Source organism: Sinocyclocheilus anshuiensis, unplaced genomic scaffold (genome assembly GCF_001515605.1).
Source record: "Sinocyclocheilus anshuiensis isolate Anshui unplaced genomic scaffold, SAMN03320099.WGS_v1.1 scaffold630, whole genome shotgun sequence".
Classification (NCBI taxonomy): domain Eukaryota; kingdom Metazoa; phylum Chordata; class Actinopteri; order Cypriniformes; family Cyprinidae; genus Sinocyclocheilus; species Sinocyclocheilus anshuiensis.
Window position 1 is genome coordinate 516,045 of NW_015542353.1, and position 19,563 is coordinate 535,607.

At 34.5% G+C, this 19,563-nt stretch overlaps 1 protein-coding gene and 1 pseudogene across 2 annotated transcripts; both read right to left on the bottom strand.

Annotated features, from left to right (window-relative positions):
• Positions 1-15,769, bottom strand: part of LOC107691585 (voltage-dependent L-type calcium channel subunit alpha-1F-like) — a 38,832-nt pseudogene extending 23,063 nt beyond the window's left edge.
• Positions 15,770-16,364: 595 nt separating this feature from the next.
• LOC107691574 (PRA1 family protein 3-like) lies at positions 16,365-18,824 on the bottom strand. Of its 2 annotated transcripts, none has more exons than XM_016490232.1 (3): positions 18,607-18,824; positions 17,625-17,842; positions 16,365-17,459 (listed from the first exon to the last, which is right to left on the bottom strand). In XM_016490232.1, the coding sequence occupies exons 1-3, from the start codon at positions 18,783-18,785 to the stop codon at positions 17,320-17,322; spliced, it is 537 nt and encodes a 178-aa protein (XP_016345718.1). In that variant the 5' UTR covers positions 18,786-18,824; the 3' UTR covers positions 16,365-17,319. The 2 variants fall into 2 exon arrangements, with proteins under 2 accessions (XP_016345718.1, XP_016345717.1); XM_016490231.1 differs by having other exon boundaries at positions 16,365-17,486.
• Positions 18,825-19,563: the final 739 nt, after the last annotated feature.

The window sequence follows — 19,563 nt, forward strand, 5'->3', positions numbered from 1 at the left end:
ATTACTGAGTGACTTGGTTCACATTTGATAATCACATTAATCACAATATCAATTTCATTTCAATATATCAGGACTGATGATATATCAGGATGTTAGCATGGAAAAATGCATCGTGAGTTTGTACCTTGAGTCCCTTTGCTCTGTTGATGGCTCGGAGAGGCCTGAGCACTCGCAATACTCGAAGAATCTTCACCACAGAAATGGCACTAGAACTAAATACAGAAATGACAACAAATAAGTGAATGAATCAATGAATAACTGAACTGAGTGATAGATGAACACTTACTGCAAAAAGAAAGAGGTGAGGGACACGCTGACGACCAGAAGGTCCAGGAGGTTGAAGGCGTTTCTGCAGAAGGAACCTTGATGAAGGAAAGCTCCATACACAGTCATCTGAGCAACACACGACACACATTTTCATTAATGTGCACATTCAAAATGAAGCAAAAGCTTAAACTCCATGTTCACAAACCTCTGATGATTTTGCACGACCAATCCCTTGTCACAGCTCAAAACCTTATTTTAAGGTCATTTTTTACCTTAATTTAGTATTATTTTTGTGCTACTAAAGTTATTAATATTTTACTTTGAATAAGGTTTTAGTTTTTTGTTGGTTTTTATTTGAATTTTTAGTCTTTTTTTTTTTTTGTGCTTCAACCTAAACTTATTTTAGTTAGTTGCCAATGCAACATTTCTACTTTTAGTTTAGTGTATGATTTCCATCTAATATTTATATTTTATTTTATTTCACCTTTATTTTAATGTACAAAAATGTTATTTAATAATTTTAGTTTTTAGTTTTAGTTAACAATAATACCCCTGCCCATTATTAGACATGTAAAAAAGATAAAAATCAGTTTGAAGCATAAAGAGTGACTTTTTTTTTTGTGCAGGAGGATCAATAGTTTACCTTCAACATGATCTCAATAGTGAAGACGGTGGTAAAGACGTAATCAGCATAGCCCAGCATCTATCATAAGACATAAAAACAGCGATCAATCTCATGTCACCTGGTCAATCTCATGAGTCCATGTCATATTTCACCCCAAATAAAATAGTTTGCATAGAAAAAAACATTAAGATGAAAAATACACATTATTTAAATTGTAATTCAAAAACTGTAAACATACTTAGTGATAATATTAGCTGATTAAAAAAAAAATATTACAATTATAAAATTAAATAAATTATTTAGTTATTATATTAAAAATGAAATGATTGTGTATTAAAGTAATAAATGTGAATATTAAATTGGTTCTTACATGAAAATAATTTCACAATGTAAAAGAAATCTTAATTTTCTTTATGTAAAATATAATTGACTTTGGGGTGAAATATTAAGGTCTTCAAGGGATTCATCCACATATCTGGTTTTAGCCTTTTTTTCAAACTAGAGATTGTGCTTTAAGACTAGTTTAATCTCTATAATGCACAAGGGATGGAGCTTGGGGGTTTGGGAACCACAGTCCTGTTGAGAAAAGCCATTCAACAGGAACACAACCAGCAGGATCTATCACTGTTTTAAGACCATCAAATGCTAATTTTACAGGGCCAGTTAGTTTTTCAGAATTGTAAAATGATATACTAATAATTTTGTTCACATATTTTAGGGACACTACAATAGGGACACTGAAAGATCTGCACACAGGCTGGCCCTCAAGCGCTCTGGTCTAGTCCTCTATTCTAGAGGTGCATGAACTTACAACATTCCTGACAGAATGAGTTTTGATTGGGTCTTCAGCAGCCAATGAAAAACTACTGAATATGATGAAGATGAGGATGAAGTTGGTGAAGTATTGATGATGAATAAGGTTGTGGCAGGCGACTCTGAGACTGTGAATATTAGCATGGTCAATTTCAGGTCGGAGATAAGAAAAAATGATCATTATTAGTAACTATCATTTGTACCATTTTTTTTAAACCTACCAGTTTTTCTTTCCAAGGATGAAAAAGGAACTTCCATCAGGAATAGGTACAATTTTTTCTTTGGGTTGAAAACTTTCGACTTTCATGGGAGTGCCTATACCTTTAAAGAACATGAAGATTTAAAAAAAAAAAATGTCATTAAATTAATTCTCATATATTTATAATGAATGCGAATATAAAGAATAGGACTGTACAGAATTTACCCTCAAGCCCTTCAATTGCTCTCAACTCTTCGTTCTCGTCCCAATCGTCCATATCATTCTAAACAAATTAAGAACAAGAAACATATAAAGAATAATATGGCAAGAACGATCATAGAAATTCAACGTGGATAACTGAAATAAGTTATAATCAACAGATCATATAGAAATCCTCAGTCAAATGGAAATGGTTCAATAAAGGTCTTTGATCATATAATCCATGATCAATCAGTGCACATTATATAAAACCATGTTTTTTCATTCATCAAAATATGATAACCTTTACCTTTTGTACTAAAAATACATTAATATTAATTATTAACCAATAATATCTTCACAACCCAATCAAATACTGAAAAACCAAATCCTGCTCCACATTATTTCCTGCTAAATATTCTGTTATATTCTGAAATACATCACATTTAAAGGTTAAAGGCATAGTTCTCCCAAAAGTGAAAATTTCCTGAAAATGTATTCTCTCTCACGACATCCAAGATGTAGATGAGTTTGTTTCACCATGAGAACAGATTTGGAGAAATGCAGCATTGCATCACTTGCTCACCAATGACTCCTCTGCAGTGAATGGGTGCCGTTAGAATGAACGGCACATCACAATAAAATATCACAATAATCCACACTACTCCAGTAGTATGGAAAAAAGATGACAAAATCTGTGTGGTTACTTGTGGATTATTGTGATGTTTTTATCAGCTGTTTGGACTCTCATTCTAATGGCACCCATTCACTGTAGAGGATCCATTGGTGAGCAAGTGATGTAATGCTACATTTCTCCAAATCTGTTCTCATGATGAAACAAACTCATCTACATCTTGGATGGCCTGAGGCTGAGTAAATGTTCATTTTTGGGTGAACTATTCCTTTAAATGTGTCACAAATGCCTTTAGCAGAGAGAAAGACAGAGCAGGGTTCTTACTCCAGCTTCGTCTTCCTCTCTTTCTTCATCATCCTCCCATTCCTCCTCCTCTTCTTTTCTCTCTCTTTAAAACAGAACGAACAGATTGAGCTCTGTGCCTGTGAATGCAGGACAATAGCAAGGATGTGCAAATTTGGCTTCTGTCCTGTGTGTGTGTGTGTGTGTTGCCTACTCTTTTTTCTTTTTGCCACCATCTCCGGCTAAGTTGTCCACAGCGATAGCCAAGAAGACATTCAGCAAGATATCTGGATGACAAAGTCAAGGGCCAGAAACAAGACTCCAGATACAAGAACAGCCAAATGGAAAGGTTAATCAATATGAAAATATGGAGCTTATAGATCATCAAATGTATTTTATACATACTGAAAAGATACAGTTACCACAGACGAAAAGAATGACAAAGTAAATAGAGACAATCATATTGGGAAACACTGGTCCACCATACGCCATGATGCCATCATACATGACGGAGTTCCAGTCCTCTCCTGTTAGGATCTACATAAGAAAGAGCTTCAGTTTACATCTCTCAATTCAGTAAACTACTGTATTCTGAATCTTTTCTCAAGCTCTTAATAATTTGTATAGTGTAATAAAGATGCACTGTAAAGAATCATCTTCAAAGTTATTACTAATAAAATAATCCTTGTTTTAGGAGTAGGATGACAAAAAAAGCCACTTCCTACATAATCTGTAGATTGCAGATAATATAATATTCATTAAATAAAAGGCCACTTAAGTGTACTTAAAGAGAAACACTTTCGTGAATGTTTCTTAACGCACTTAAAAAGTGCACTTTGTAATAATGTCAAAATAAAGGATTTACATTAAAGAACCTTTTAAATCATTATGTTTTAATAATAATTTTTCATGCTTTAAAGAAGCGCACTTACTTTGATGCAAACATACTGAAGCACATTATAATTTTAGCCATAGCGTGTTATTTGATATTACATTTAAATGTAATATATTGTAAATGTACTAAATTGCTACTTCATCATGTAAATACAAATATATTTAAATACACGACATACAGTACAAGTTTCAATAGACATGACAAGAATGTACATACAGGTGCATCTCAGTAAATTAGAATGTCGTGGAAAAGTTCATTTATTTCAGTAATTCAACTGCTTAAGCATATTAATTCTGTAAAATATACTCTTTTTAAAAGTATGCTAAAGTGTACTTCATTTTCACAAGAGATACCTTTATTTTCCACAGCTTTTAGGAGCTTAGATGAGGAGTTAAATATTAGAAAATCACTGTAAAAAATGACTGCTTAGTAACAGAGGCAGTTACCTGGAAACAGGTGAGCAGGGCAGATGGAAAAGTGTCAAAGGTGCTTCTTTTCATTTGAGTCTCATCAAAGTTGAACTTTCCACCAAAGAGCTGCATGCCCAGGAGAGCGAAGATGATGAGAAAGAGGAAGAGCAGCAGCAGCAGGGAGCAAATGGCCTTCATAGAGTTCAGCAAAGAGCTCACCAGGTCTGACAGGGCAGCCCAGTGTCTAAAGGAACCATGAAACAAATTCAGCATGTGCAGTGACTCCTTAAATTTCCCATTTTTAATAAAATCTAAAATCCATTACAGGTTAATTATATGACTTTCATCTTTCAGACAAATACAATCAGACGTTCCAGCGGATGACGAAGGATGTAGGCGTAGCAAATCTCACAATGACAGAAGTGGGGCCAAGTCATTATTTTGCAAGTCACAAGTAAGTCTCGAGACTTTGCATTCATTTGAGTCGAGTCCCGAGTCAAGACAGACAAGTCCCAAGTCGAGTTGCAAGTCCTCAACTTTAAGCTTCAAGTCCTAAACAAGTCATTAGTGCTGTTTGCCCAAAATAGTGTCTCTGTATTAATTAATACTACAGTTAATTTAAAGTCATTAATAGTCTATAGTAAGTATAATTATAAAGATATAATAATTAGTGGTGTTTCGTTGAGGACTGAATCATTGTTTGTGAACAAATCGTAGGCCTAAGTGAATAGACCATTTCTTTTAAGTACACTGTTTCATTTGTAAACAATTCAGTGATTTTTATGAATCCACTGAGTCAAATATTTAATAACTTGCTAATACGTAAAACAGACACTGATTTATGGCCACCTACTGATGTAGGTCTACAGAAATACACATAGCTTTATTGACATGATTGATTAGCATTTATAGTATTTACAAAACATTTATGGTACTTTAAGTCTTAAACAGATACGTCGATACAGAACGTTAATTATTGGGCAACGAGATAGGCCTACATGAAATGAAGCGGAGAAGTAAATATATAATAATAGTTATAATATATATAAATGTTAAATAAAAATAAGAAACCATCAGTGAATGGGTTTAAAAGATGGATTGGATGATGTGTTTTCTTACAGCTCTATATTAGCCTATTTTATGTTCTTATATAGGCTATTCCTTCAACAAATATTGATAATAACAAATTATTCAAATTTTATGCTGTCACGGAGATGAGCACAATAAGCTTAGTTATAATAATGATGCTGCACTTTTATGTTAAATGTTTTATGTTTGTCTTTATGTTATTCTTCATTCAAAATAAAATGTTAATATTTTAATAATCCTAGGGGTTGGTAGAGTTAATATGTCGAGTTTACAAGTTATATCTCTTGGCCACAAGTAAACCGAACATGTCCGACAGCACACTGTTCACTATAGTAGGTTTAAGAAAAGAGGCATGCAAAATTATTCATGCCAGAACACAGATTCTCAAATATATTTAAGTAAATGTATTTTGTGTTTTAAACAAGTTTATAATGGTCACAGCTGATGGCTTAGTTTAGGGGCTATATGTGCGCTACCATGTAGTAAGAGCCAGTTGGATTTACAACACGTGAATTCGTCCATTTCTTCTGAAAGACATGAAAGTGAGTGACTGGCAAATAAGATATATAGAGTGAACTTTATAGGTAGGCTACATACAATATGCATTTGACATGAAAAAAAAAATTGTTTGAAAGATTTAGCCTATTATTACTGCCGTTTCCATATACATCGGCGTTTCTTCTTATTATTATTATTAATATTAATATAACTGGTTTATAGTGATTATGTGTATTTTAAAAGTCTAAAACATTGAATAGCCTAAACATTATGTGGTTGAAATATGAGTGAGTCCCTCTCTGGCTCAGTGCAAAAAGCTGCGCTAATCATACCAGTGTGACCGTACGCTTCATCCAGCCTATATTGATCACAACTCACAAAGTTTTTTTTAGAAGGTAGGCCATAAAGACTTTCCAAGTCACAGGGCTCAAGTCCAAGTCAAGCCTCAAGTCGAGTCGCAAGTCTTCTTTGATTATGTCGAGTCAAGTCCTCAAATTTGGAACTCAAGTCCGAGTCAAGTCCGAGTCATGCGACACGAGTCCACAACTCTGCACGATGAATCTCAAAGATCTGGAAACACTTATGAGCTCAATCACCTTGTGACTTTGAAGATACGGAGCAGACGGACGCAGCGCAGCACAGAGATCCCGATGGGTGGGATCACGTCCATCTCCACCAGCACCGTCTCCAGAATCCCACCACAAACCACGAAACAATCGAAACGATTGAAGAGCGCCATGAAGTAGATCTGAAAGCCGAAGCTGTAGATCTTCATCAGCATCTCCAGCGTAAACAGAGCCAGAAGGATACCAGCAGCAGCACCAGCCAGTAGAAATTGGTGGATTTGACAGCCACACGGCAGTTCTTCCTGATGACCAGATTTAAGTGGTACAGCTGCTCACTGAGAAAGAAAAGAAGCAGCAAGTATTAATGGACTTTAAATATAAAACTTTAAACAAAGGAAAATATGTCAGAAATGAAGAGAAAAAATTTTGGGGTTCTGGTCAACAAATAAACACCTACCAGAAACTTATACCCATCAGTCGTGCCCTGAGAAACATAAAATAATTTAGATTAATCAAAGTTCTGGTGTTTAATCCTTTATAATAGATTATTTAGCAGTGTAAATGTTGTACTTACATAATAGATGCACAGCAGCCGTTGTCATCATCCAGGAACGCTTCAAACTCAGAGTCTGAATCCGATTCTGCATAAAAAAGAAAGGACTGAATGTATAATTCAAAAATAAATCAAATTATGTAGTTTTGTAGTTTGATATGCAATACATTTAAATATCAGAGTGAAACTGTGTTCAGTACCTCCATCTTCACTGTGTTTGTACCAGCCATATTTTTTCATCATCTTTTTCTTAGCCACCACAGCACCTGCCATTTACACCACAAAAACAAAAAACAAATACAAAATGAAAAGCACGCAACTGCATTGAATGTGTTTTTGATATTGCACTTCAAATCTTAAAAGCATATATAATTTTTTTAAGTGACTGTACTTGCAGATAATATAAATGTTATAAAACTGTAAGCATACTTAAAGAGAGTCCACTTTCATGATTATGTTTCTAATTTTTAGTACTTTTTAAATACACATTTAAAAAAGGTTAAATAGAAATGACATACAAGTATATTTTAGTTTACCATTAAATGCTTGTCAGTACATTTAACAGTTTCAATAGAAGTAATTATGAAATTACATATAAAGGGCCCAGTCCTGCCGGGTCAGCTAATTACATTTAATATACTTTTAAACTATAAAACATTTTCATGTAATTGCAATTAACATGCAATTAAGTGTCTAAAAAAACATTAAGTATATTCTTTTAAAGTATATTATTTCTTTATACTTTTTTAAAAGTATGCAAAAATGTACTGCTTTTTCACACGGGTGGGCATTTTATCATCAATCATGTGACATTCTGTCATCTTCATTGGGCAAAAGTATTTATTTATAATTTATGCGGTCACTGTCTGTTTTGATTGTGTGATCATACTGTAAAAAGGAATGCTAAATAAAGCTTATATTACGTTTATTTCCATCCTCATCCATGTCCTCTGCTTCAATGAGCCAGTCCATATATCCGATCATGTCCTCCTCCATCTGCTGTTTCTCCTGGGCCTCCTGCAGCTCACCGCGACACACAGCCTTCTCTCTCTCTTTAGAGAACTCACTGTGATGTGAAAGAGACACACGCATTTCAATATGTACAATAACGCCCAACAAATGATATCACAAGTCGCCCTTACCCTTAAGAGCTTTTCATTTTCACCATCAGTCAACAATAAAAACCATTTACCATATTACACTAGACTATTAAAAAACCATATATATGAGTTAAAAGGCTTAAAAGGGATCAGGGCTGGAGTCACTTACCCGCTCAACACACCCAACACAAGATTGAGGACAAAGAAAGATCCAAAAATTACCAGAGACACAAAATAAATCCAAGGCAGCTCAAACCCGATGGAATCATTAATCTGAGAGAAACATTGCAGATGCGAGAAAAAAAAAACAATAAGATGTTATATGCTGTCAAGTGTTTTTTGAGTGGCATAGGTTGGATTTAACTGTAAACAGTCAAGGTTAGGAAGTAATTCTATGTAGTGCTGTTATTGTTACATAAAAGAGAGTATAATAAAAATATGAATGTAACATTAAAAAAAAGACAATCAATCAACAAAAAAGTGGAAATTAGAAATGTTGCCTTGGCAACTAACTGAAAATTAATTTAAGTTGAGGTACTAAAATGATTAAAAATAAAACAAATAAAAATAAAGCTAAATAGAATTCTAAAAAAACTAATGAAAATGATAAGAGCACATAACAAAATTACTATAAATTTATCCTAAAATTAAAATGAAAACTGAAAAATATGGTAATTTAAAATATTATAATTAAGAAAAATTATATAATAAACCAACACAGATTGTATCACATTAGTCATAATATTTAGGCTAAAGACAGTCTGACATTTATTAATTAATTTTGACATTTATTGACTGGCCTCGCTTACTTTAATTTTAAGTGCTTTTTACATTTTTGTTTTTAATAAAAAATGAAGGGATGAATTGAAATTATTTTCTGATGTAAACATTTACTGGTGTTCTGGCAGACTCAGATTCAATGTAAGCATGTAAAATGTGTTTTGGTCTGATGATATCAAAAATCTCTCTCTCACACACACACACAGATAGATAGATAGATAGATAGATAGATAGATAGATAGATGGAAACAAATGTATTTATTTAAATAAATTATTTTTTTATTATGTTTATTTAATTTCTGTTTATTTATTATTATTATTTATTCATTTTATTATTATTAGTATATAGATATATATTTATAATATATATTCATAATTAGCAAATCTTTCAAATATATAAATATATTTATAATATATGTGTATAATTAGCACATTTTTGAGCTGATTTAATATGGCATAAATCAGAAAGAAGCTCAAATAATCATCAATTTTAATTCCAATAAATGATCCTGCTTGTGTAACATTAGCAACTAGCTTAAAAAATTAAGAGTGAAATATGGAGATCAGGCCATACCCAGTAGAGCACATCAGTCCAGCCCTCCATAGTAATGCACTGAAATACAGTCAGCATGGCAAAGAAGATGTTGTCAAAGTTGGTGATGCCTCCATTGGGTCCCTCCCATCCTCCCTGACACACGGTGTTGTTCCCCACACAGAAACGACCGTTACCAGCAAAAGCACATGGTGTTGGATCATCGTCCACCATTAGATCTTTTTACATGAAAACAAACACAATTTAGTAAGCTTTATACTACAACTACCAGTGAACAAACTTCCATTTAAGGGATAGTCCACCAAAAAAAAATTAATTCTGTCATTATGTATTCACCCTGATGTCGTTCCAAACCCGCAAGACTTTGGTTCATTTTCAAAACAAATGTTGAGATATTTTGAATGAAACCTGAGAGGTTTCTGCACCTGTATTGAAAGTACAGGTAACCAAAATTTAAAAGATCCAAAAATGTTATAAGATGTCATAAAATGCATTTAAATGTGTGAAGAGAGATATGATCACTTTATATGATGAGCAGATTTAATTTAAGCTTATAGGTGTATGTACGTATGATGATCATATCGTATGTTGATGTATGTTGGGTTTGGAACTACAATGAGGGTCAGTGAACCATGACAGAATTGTATTTTTTGGGAGAACAACTGTGCCCTTTTAAATGCAACTAGAGTGGCATTGCAGTCTGTGTTTGCATTTCTCACCTGTCCCTACATAGTAGCAGGTCTTGTGCATCCTGCCTATGAAGAGCTCCAGCCCAATGATGGCGTAAATGATGATGACAAACATGACCAGCAGACCGATGTGGAGCAGAGGCACCATGGCCTTCATGATGGAGTTCAACACAATCTGCAGACCTGCACACATCACAGCCTGAATCACAATCACCGTAGATGTGGGAATTAGACTCAGCCAGCACTTTGTGTGCAAATATACAGTCAGAAGAAGAACACATGAACACACACTTACTCGGCACACCGGACACGAGCCGCAGGGGTCGCAGTACTCTGAAAGCTCTCAGCGCTTTGACATCCAGACCTCCTGGTTTACCTGCAGCGTGATGGGCCTCTCCTGGTTTGTGCTCTCCCATCTCAGCTAAAACGCTGAAAAGACTGCAAATGGAGCACACAAACCTGGTGAGCTCTACTGTCAGTTAAGTACATCATGTAGCCTTCAACTCTGTCTTGAATAAACCAATTAAATAAATAAAAAATTGAAAATAAAAAAATTAATTAAATGAAATTAAAGTCTTTATATAAAGTTGCATTTACAAGTATGTCCAACTTTACCCAAATATATACAGTAAATTCACATAAAGCAATATATAATATATAGCATATCTCAACTGCTATATTATTGTCCCGCCCTAATCTGCTAAATGCAACTCTAGGACATGAAGAGATCATAAACATAAAGGTCATGATTTTCTGTAAATCTGCTTTGAAACGATGAGTATTGTGAAAAGAACTATACAAATAAATTTAATGTGACTTGAATTTGGAAGTATATCTGAAGTAACCTCACACATACCCGACAATGACAATGACAAAATCCAGCAAGTTCCAGCCGCTGCGGATGTAGGCGCTGGGATGCATGACCAGACCATACGCCAGAATCTTTGTGAATGTTTCGATGGTGAAAATGACCAGAAACACATACTCCACTTGTTCCTAGGAATAATTAAGGTAGTAAGTACAAGAGAAATAGAATATCTATGACTGAGCTGAAATCAATAGTTTTACTACTTTTAAACAATTGCTGTATCATGTTGTGCCAAATAACTGATAAATATTAAAGTTTGGGATCGGTAAGATTTTTCATGTTTTTTAAAGAAGTCTCTTATGCGCACCAATGCTACATTTATTTGATCAAAAACACAGAAAAAAACAACAACAATATTGTGCAGTATTTTTACAATTTAAAATGACTGTTTTCTATTTTAATATACTTCAAAATATAATTTATTTCTGTGATTCAAAGCTCAATTTTCATCAGCTATTACTCCAGCCATTTCTTCAGTGTTTAGTGTACAAAATCCTTCCGGAAACTTTATAATATGCTGATTTTTATCATTGTTGGAAACTGTTGTGGTGCTGCTTAATATTTTTTGGAACCTATAATACGTTTTTCAGGATTCATTGATTAATAAAAAGTTAAAAAGAACAGCATTTATTTTAAATATAAATCTTTTCCAATGATATAAGTCTTTACTATCACTTTTTATCAATTTAACACATTCTTGCTGAAGAACAGTTTTAATTTCTTTCAAAAAAAGAAAGAAAAACCTTACTGACCCCAATCTTTTGAACGGTAGTGTATATTGTAACAGAAGATTTCTATTTTGAATAAATACTGTTCTTATTAACTTTTTATTCATCAAGGAATCCTGAAGAAGTCACAGGTTCCAAAAATTTATATATATATATATATATATATATATATAAAGATATAGATATATACATATATAAAGATAAAGATATATACATACAGTATATATCATGTGTATATATCACATGAAGGATCATGTGACACTTAAGACTGGAGTAATAATGCTGAAAATTCAGCTTTGCGTCACAGGAATAAATTATACTTTACAATATATTCAAACTGAAAACAGTTATTTTAAATTGTAATAATATTTCACAATATTACAGTCACTCTCCCTTTCACCTGCTTTCCCTTAACACACATTGCTGAGCTCATTAGCTTTCTGCCCTCTTGACCCACTCAGTACTAAGCTAAAGCTAAAGGCTTAAGGTGCTCTAGGTATCCCACACATTATTCCAGCTAATCATCCATATGCTGCAGACACTACTGACTCAACAGACATCAGTGCAACACCACGGCTGATCTGGAAATGTCAGTATATGAGCAAAGAGTTCTATATAGAGTGTAACTTAAATCCAGACGGATGGTGTTGTGTGAGAAAAAAACAACAGACAAAAAATAGAAACAGAAGCACGGACGCAATCTAAAAGCAACAAGCATTACGATTTGTTGGAATCATTAATGTCTATATTAAATTTGCAGTCACAGAGTAGATCACATGTAAGGGCAATGAGCGAGCGGCCATAGTGAGAAAACAGATGGTCAATACTCTTATCCTGTTTGGTATTCAGAGCTGTCAGTCAAACTTCAAGCCTAATGCAATTATAGTGTTGCACCGAACATGAGCAGCCCTCTAACCTTCTTTTTATTGGATACCCTCAGTTTCACAGATAGATCATTAAAAAAAATCTATTACAGGCATTTTGTTCAGCCAGGGCTCATGTAGAAACCTTTGAGTACTTTCCATAACAACGCTGTGTCCTAACCTGGTGCAACGTGAAAAGTCTGACTAAACACGAAATCGCTGGATAACATGCAGTTATGTGGCTCAAGGTTATGAACCAATGAGATTTCAAAATGTGTGCGACAAACCATGTCTGCATTTGTGATCGGAGAAATGACAAACAACAAGCGCTACTCTACACTGCTCAAAACTCACATCTGAATATTTGGGTTAAACTGTGGAAGACTGGAGTAATGGCTGCTGAAAATTCAGCTTTAATTAATAAATTATATTTTAAAATGTACTGAAATTAAAAACAGTTATTTCAAATTGGAACAATATTTCACAATATTACAGTTTTTACTGTGTTTGTGATTAAATAAATGCTGTCTTGGTGATATCACACAACAACCTTGGTCGTCAGATGTAGGCTTACATCCAAGCTCAATCAATTGATTGTGTTTCATCTGGACTGTGCCAATGAGCCTATTTTCAAAAATAGTGGAGTGTTCCTTTAACACCTCACATTGTGAATGGCTAATACAAATTTTGCAGCTAGTGCAGCTGTGTTGTCATCTTCTCCAAGTATGAAGGGCATTTTCTCAGTATCACTACTAAGTTCAGTAAATGATGGAATCAGTGCTTCAAATCTGGGGAGAAATGTTTTCCTCACATTGTGATATTTAGGACAAATCAGCAGAAAGTGTTTCTCATCCTCTATTTGCTGTAGATCACTCACTCTCTCTCGCTCTCTCTCTCTCTCTCTCTATATATATATATATATACTGTATGTCAGTAGCTGAATGTGCTTGGGTGGAGCGCAAAGTTATATTATGTGGTTTGATGTATTTTTTGCTGAGGCGATCAGTTTTCACTCACTGTGGCAGATCATGGTAATGTTGGCAATGCACACTCACCAGATTGTGGTTGGTGGCATTGGAATCGTCTTCAGGAAATGGTTTGGACACACCAAGGGCAACACAGTTGGCAAAGATGGCCAGTAAAATGAATATATTAAAAGGCTTAAAGGTCTTAGGTAAAGGAAACAACTGTCTTGAAAACATACAAGAGAATGCACAAGGTTTGCACATACACACACTTGGGCAAAAGGATATTTCCACTCCACCAGGGCCAGTGCTGCCATGCGTATAGGGTTGCTGAGAGTCAGGCAGCACAGAGCTCTGGGTGCACGCAGGGCTGATTTGTTAGCTTGTGTGTGCTTCTTGGCTCCTCCAGCTCTCCTTTGCCCTGCAGAACCTGTTGAGTTGAGTGTGTCCGTCTTGCTGGGGTCAGCCAAACCGACCCCATCTGAAATAAAGGGTTTTCTTATTAAAACTATGTTTCCAACAAATGATCTCCATTTAATTTAAATATTAAAGGATAAGTTCACTCAAAAAAGAAAATCTCTCCAAACACATATCATTTTTTTCTTCTGTAGAACAAAAAAAAAAAGAAAAAAAGAAAAGGAAAGTGAATGAGAGCTGACAGTAGCACTTTGGTTTACGAACCAATTCTCAATATTAACTAGTTGCTTATTAGCATGCATATTACAAGCATATGTGACCCTGGACCACAAAACCAGTCATAAGTAGCACGGGAATATTTGTAGCAATAGCCAACAATACATTGTATGGGTCAAAATTATACATTTTTCTTTTATGCCAAAAATCATTAGGGTATTAAGTAAAGATCATGTCCCATGAAGATATTTTGTAAATTTCCTACCGTAAATATATCTAAACTTAATTTTTGATTAGTAATATGCATTGCTAAGAACTTAATTTGGACGACTTTAAAGGCGATTTTCTCAGTATTTAGATTTTTTGCACCCTCAGATTCCAGATTTTCAAATAGTTGTATCTCGGCCAAATATTGTCCTGTCGTAACAAACCATACAGTAAGTAAATCAATTAAACGTTTATTTATTCAGCTTTTGGATGATGCAAAAAATGGACCCTTATGACTGGTTTTGTGGTCCAGGGTCACATTTTGGCTATTTATTACTCATAAAGCACATATCAATGCCTCATTCTGCATGACCATATTTTAGAATCCTAAATCCTACCTCATACCCAAACTTCATCTAACCATAACAATCATCTTACCAGCTATTAATAAGCAGTAAATTAGGAGTTTATTGTGGCAAAAGGTGTAGTTAATAATTAGTTAATAGTGAGAATTGGTCCCCAAACTAAAGTGCGACAAAACTGACAAGCAACAAACCAGCACCAGCACATTATTCAAATATTTTCATTTGTGTTAGGGTTAGTTAAAAAATGTCATTTTTGGGTGAACTCTGTAATCACATCAACTCACATCTCAAAACACAAAAGTGACACCAAAAATAAGTGTTCAAGCTAAACTATAAAGGCAAGATTGCATCCAGTGAGATTTAGGCCTATGTGCTCGGTTTCCAACGTTCAGAGCCTATGATATTTAATAACCATTATGCATCGAAAATAGTGTTCTGGCAGCCTCTTCAAAAACAATGACATATAAGTCAAGCTACACTGCATACTAGTTAATCATACATATGAGTCTTAAATTTTGCATTCACTATTCAGCAGAACCTTATAAAAAATGTTAAGTAAAGAAAGAGGGCAGATGTGGCCAACAGATACTTAAGTACACTTAAGAAGCCGTATAAGGGATCGGGCAGAACTAAGTGACCTAGTTCTAAGAGAAAAGAACAGCTAGTATTTGATACTCCAAGAACACAATGCCCATTACGAACTCAACACATTACACTACAATTGCTACAAAGGGTTTATTAAATCATCTATCTATTGCAAGAAATGTAAGGGTGTGAACTGCCAATGCAAACATGTAATTAAAAATTAGAAGAAATTGTTACTGCACCTAAAATATTTTTGGGCTAACTTCTATATTGTAACTTTAAAATGTAATTTGTCAATAACCTGTTTATTATTTTAGTTGTTCTGCGTGATGCCTGTCTACTGTACTGACGGTGTTTCCAGCGCAGGTGTAGTTATATCACTCACCTTTCGGTACCGCATCCATGTCCACAACTTCTTCAGCACCGTCTGCTGCTTACTCGCACGAACTCACATGAAACAATAACTTACAACAGCTTTCATAACTATTAACTGTATCAATCGGGCTGAGCCTCGTCGCGAGCAAACAGGTAAAACAGCTCACGCGCGCCGCACTCAAAACACACAACTCCAAACACGCTCCTAAGACCAAAATGTTTTTTTCTTAAATATATTTATGCGAATAAAAACACGTGGATTGTTCTATGTGTAGCACTCATTAAGGAAAACGACTGTATAATCTATCCTCGCGTGAACGCAGATCTGTAGTTAAACCGTGAATTCAGGATTAACTGATGTGAGCCGGTTAACGGGGATTGCCCTGAAACCTCTCAAAAGGAGGTGGAGACACGAGGACAACTCTGGACGCCTTGAAGCATGTTAACCAAATATGTTTACAGTTTTTTTTTCAGTAACTACTTGTTCCGTTTATCTTTTCCTCAGATCAAAACATGAAACGAAACTCTAGTCACATTCCTATAGTATAAATTCATTTTAACGATCACAGCGCCACTAGAGGTACCAGACGAAAAGACAAAGGCTGCAGATATATGAAGGTTTATTTATTTATTATAACCACTGACTGCACTGGACGAGCATTTCCTGAAAATACAAGGCAGCTGACGTTGTAAACATTGAATATGCAGGAAACACAAATTACTTCATTTTTTTGAAGGAATGAACACTTAAGCAATGGCTTAAACCAAATGACTCAAATAAAGTAAGAATGAGCATATGTGGTGTTACATTTCTCAGACATTTTAATCAGCCTGTGGTCTGTTACACCTTCTGTAACACCTGTTTATTAGATTATTATGTCTATGACTACAGTTCATTTCCCCAACAATGCCAATTTGTGATGCACAATCCACATAAATGGAAACATGATGCATTTTCTTGGTCAATAATTTGTGTTGCAATAACTGAGAAGTATTTACCTTGGCACTTTGTAAGAGAGCAAACACAACTTACGGCATGGCACAACTTGGTTGAAAATAAAATAACACGAAATAAAAATCAATCAGTATAAATAATATTTGGTCATGTAACGAACTGGCAAAAAAGACACTGTCTTCAGATATCCTTCAAACACAATTCACAAAATCGAGTGTTCCTCACATAAAATACATTAAGGGATGGAATAAAAGTGTATGCACTATTAAATCCATAGAATGGAGCAATAATGGACTGTTACTCACATGTAAAATGTGCAATGAATAACTCTAACCTACATCCTATTTACAAGGCGTTATATTGCTGTTTTTATATTTGGACACCTAATAGTTATACACACCTGATCCTGTAATTCCACCTTTTGCTTTAATTTTAGCAATCCTTCATATACTGATTAAATATAATTTAATCCAGCCCACTGGGCCCTTCCTGCATTTCTGAGACTTTAGCAATATGCCATACATGATTTGCCAATATCTGTTTTCATATACATTTTAGGATACGCAAGAAGCTCCTAGGATAGAAGGGGTGAGCGATAGCACAGTTAGGTAATAGTAAACACAGCTATGATCCAGCCTCTTGTTCCTGTCCCAGTGCTTCCAGCAGCAGGCCCATAGGAGTCCTCTTCAATCCTATACTCTCCAGCTTATTCTCCAGTTTATTCTTAAGGTTTCGGAGTCTCACTGAAGCATGGATAAGGATCACTGCGAGGAGGAAAAAGTCAGAGAGGACTACAGCCGATCAAGCTATCATTTCATTATTTATGCAAAGTATTAACAGCACAGAAACAAGTGAAAATAATATTCAATGATCTAATGGGATACTGACACAGACAAAAAAAAGCTTATGAGGCAACAAAGAATACTTACTTAAAATAGGGAAGGCAATGCCAAAGAGGAAAACAGCTACCCCTCCGAAAACAGACAGAAGAAGGTAGCTGGAGCCCAAAATTGCAGCGAGGGACAGCGATGGATGATTCCTCCGGAAACGTCGGATTACGGCCTTGTTTTCAGCCGCCCAGACAAACCCCAAAAACAGAAGGATCACAACGGTTGCCCCAACAATCAACTGGAGTGGTTGGAAATACCTGTTACAATTACATGATGCACAAAAGAAGAATAGATATAAAATAAATAAAAACATGATAATCAGCATCATCATAAGAAAGAATAACACTTACCTAAGAGTACTTACAATAATTAACAACAACATATACAAGAATAAAACAATTCTATATATAGCTTTTGTGTTATTGTGATCTTGTATTTTTATATTTTCATTAAATGTTTAATCATTTTGTTGTCTTAAATTGTCTATGAAGTTTTTATTAATTCTTATTTCATTTTTAGTCTCATGTAGTAAAACTTTAACCTATAATCTTACAACTTTATAACTTTTTCTGTATATACATATATATTTATATGTTTTTATTTACTGTAAATATGTTTATTGTAAATTTTATTCAATTTCTTGTGATGATTCTTGACCATTTTTATATATATATTTTTAATATTATCTTTACATGGGATGGGTATGAGGGTTGTTTGATTACTGCTTCATAACTGTACAGGTAGTGGGAGATAACAACGTCTTTTAAATACCTATCAAAGCCATTAAAACACACTACATTATCACTTAAAACTGAAAGTCAAAACAGATACATAAATGTTCTAATGCAACAACTGCTTAACCATTTTTTCCATTTAAGTCATATTATAAAATAATTATTTGTGAGGCTATTTAAATAAGGCATTCCATACAGAACACAACACAAGTGTTGTTACTCGTTTGGGTAACAGAAGAGCAGTGAATAGGTCTGAATGAACGAACACGTCAGTGGTGTTTCCTTACCCGACTAGAAGCAGAAATGCCACGGCGGAGGCAAAATAGTTGGACTGGTAATACAGCAGGTTGTTAATGATCCGGTTGTTCCACCGATCTAAGTTACGGACATCAGGCACCGAGAATCGGGCCGAACCCAGCAGAAAATCGTCCAGGGTTCGGAAAGGCGGAGGCTGAACGTCCACCATTTTTGACGCTTCTGGTGACTACATTTACCAGCATGCTTTGCAAACCCACAGCATTGAAACTAATGGGAGAAAAGCATAGGAGAAAATCTGTCAAGTAGCCTACACACACACACACACACACACACTGTAGCTTTGAGGAATTTGATTAAAGGTATATTACAATATTCTTCTGTAATACCGACATTGGTTTTTATATTGACAATTATAATTTTTTTATAAGGTTTTGAGATCACTAATTACAAACTATTTTTTCCTCTTCCTACCATTTCCTTTGGTACCTAAAATGAAAGAAGTAGGGTGACGTCTGCAAAAGTGGGACACTTTTTCTTAAACTGTGATTTAAATACAAATAAATCAATTCTACCAACACAATTTATGCTTTAAACAAATTCTCAAAGTCTCTTGTATCCCCCGGTATGCTTTCTGAAAGAATATTGGTTGTTGTTTTCCTCACAATAAGCAATGTATTATCTTTTAATTTAGGGTGTCCCACTTTAGCTGAATGCTACTGTCCCAATTTATCTGACATGTTCAGGTAAATTGGGACAGTAACAAAACTTAACATTTTTTAAAAATAGAATGAAGAAACGTGCACATAATTGCATAAAATTGAATGATCACATGAACGCATGTTATACAATTTATATTGTAGATTGAATTACTATTTGTATTAGAAATTAAACAATTTTAATTTCTTACAAACTTAAAGGGGTCATATGATGCAATTTAAATTTTTCCTTTCTCTTTGGAGTGTTACAAGCTCTTGGTGCATAAAGAA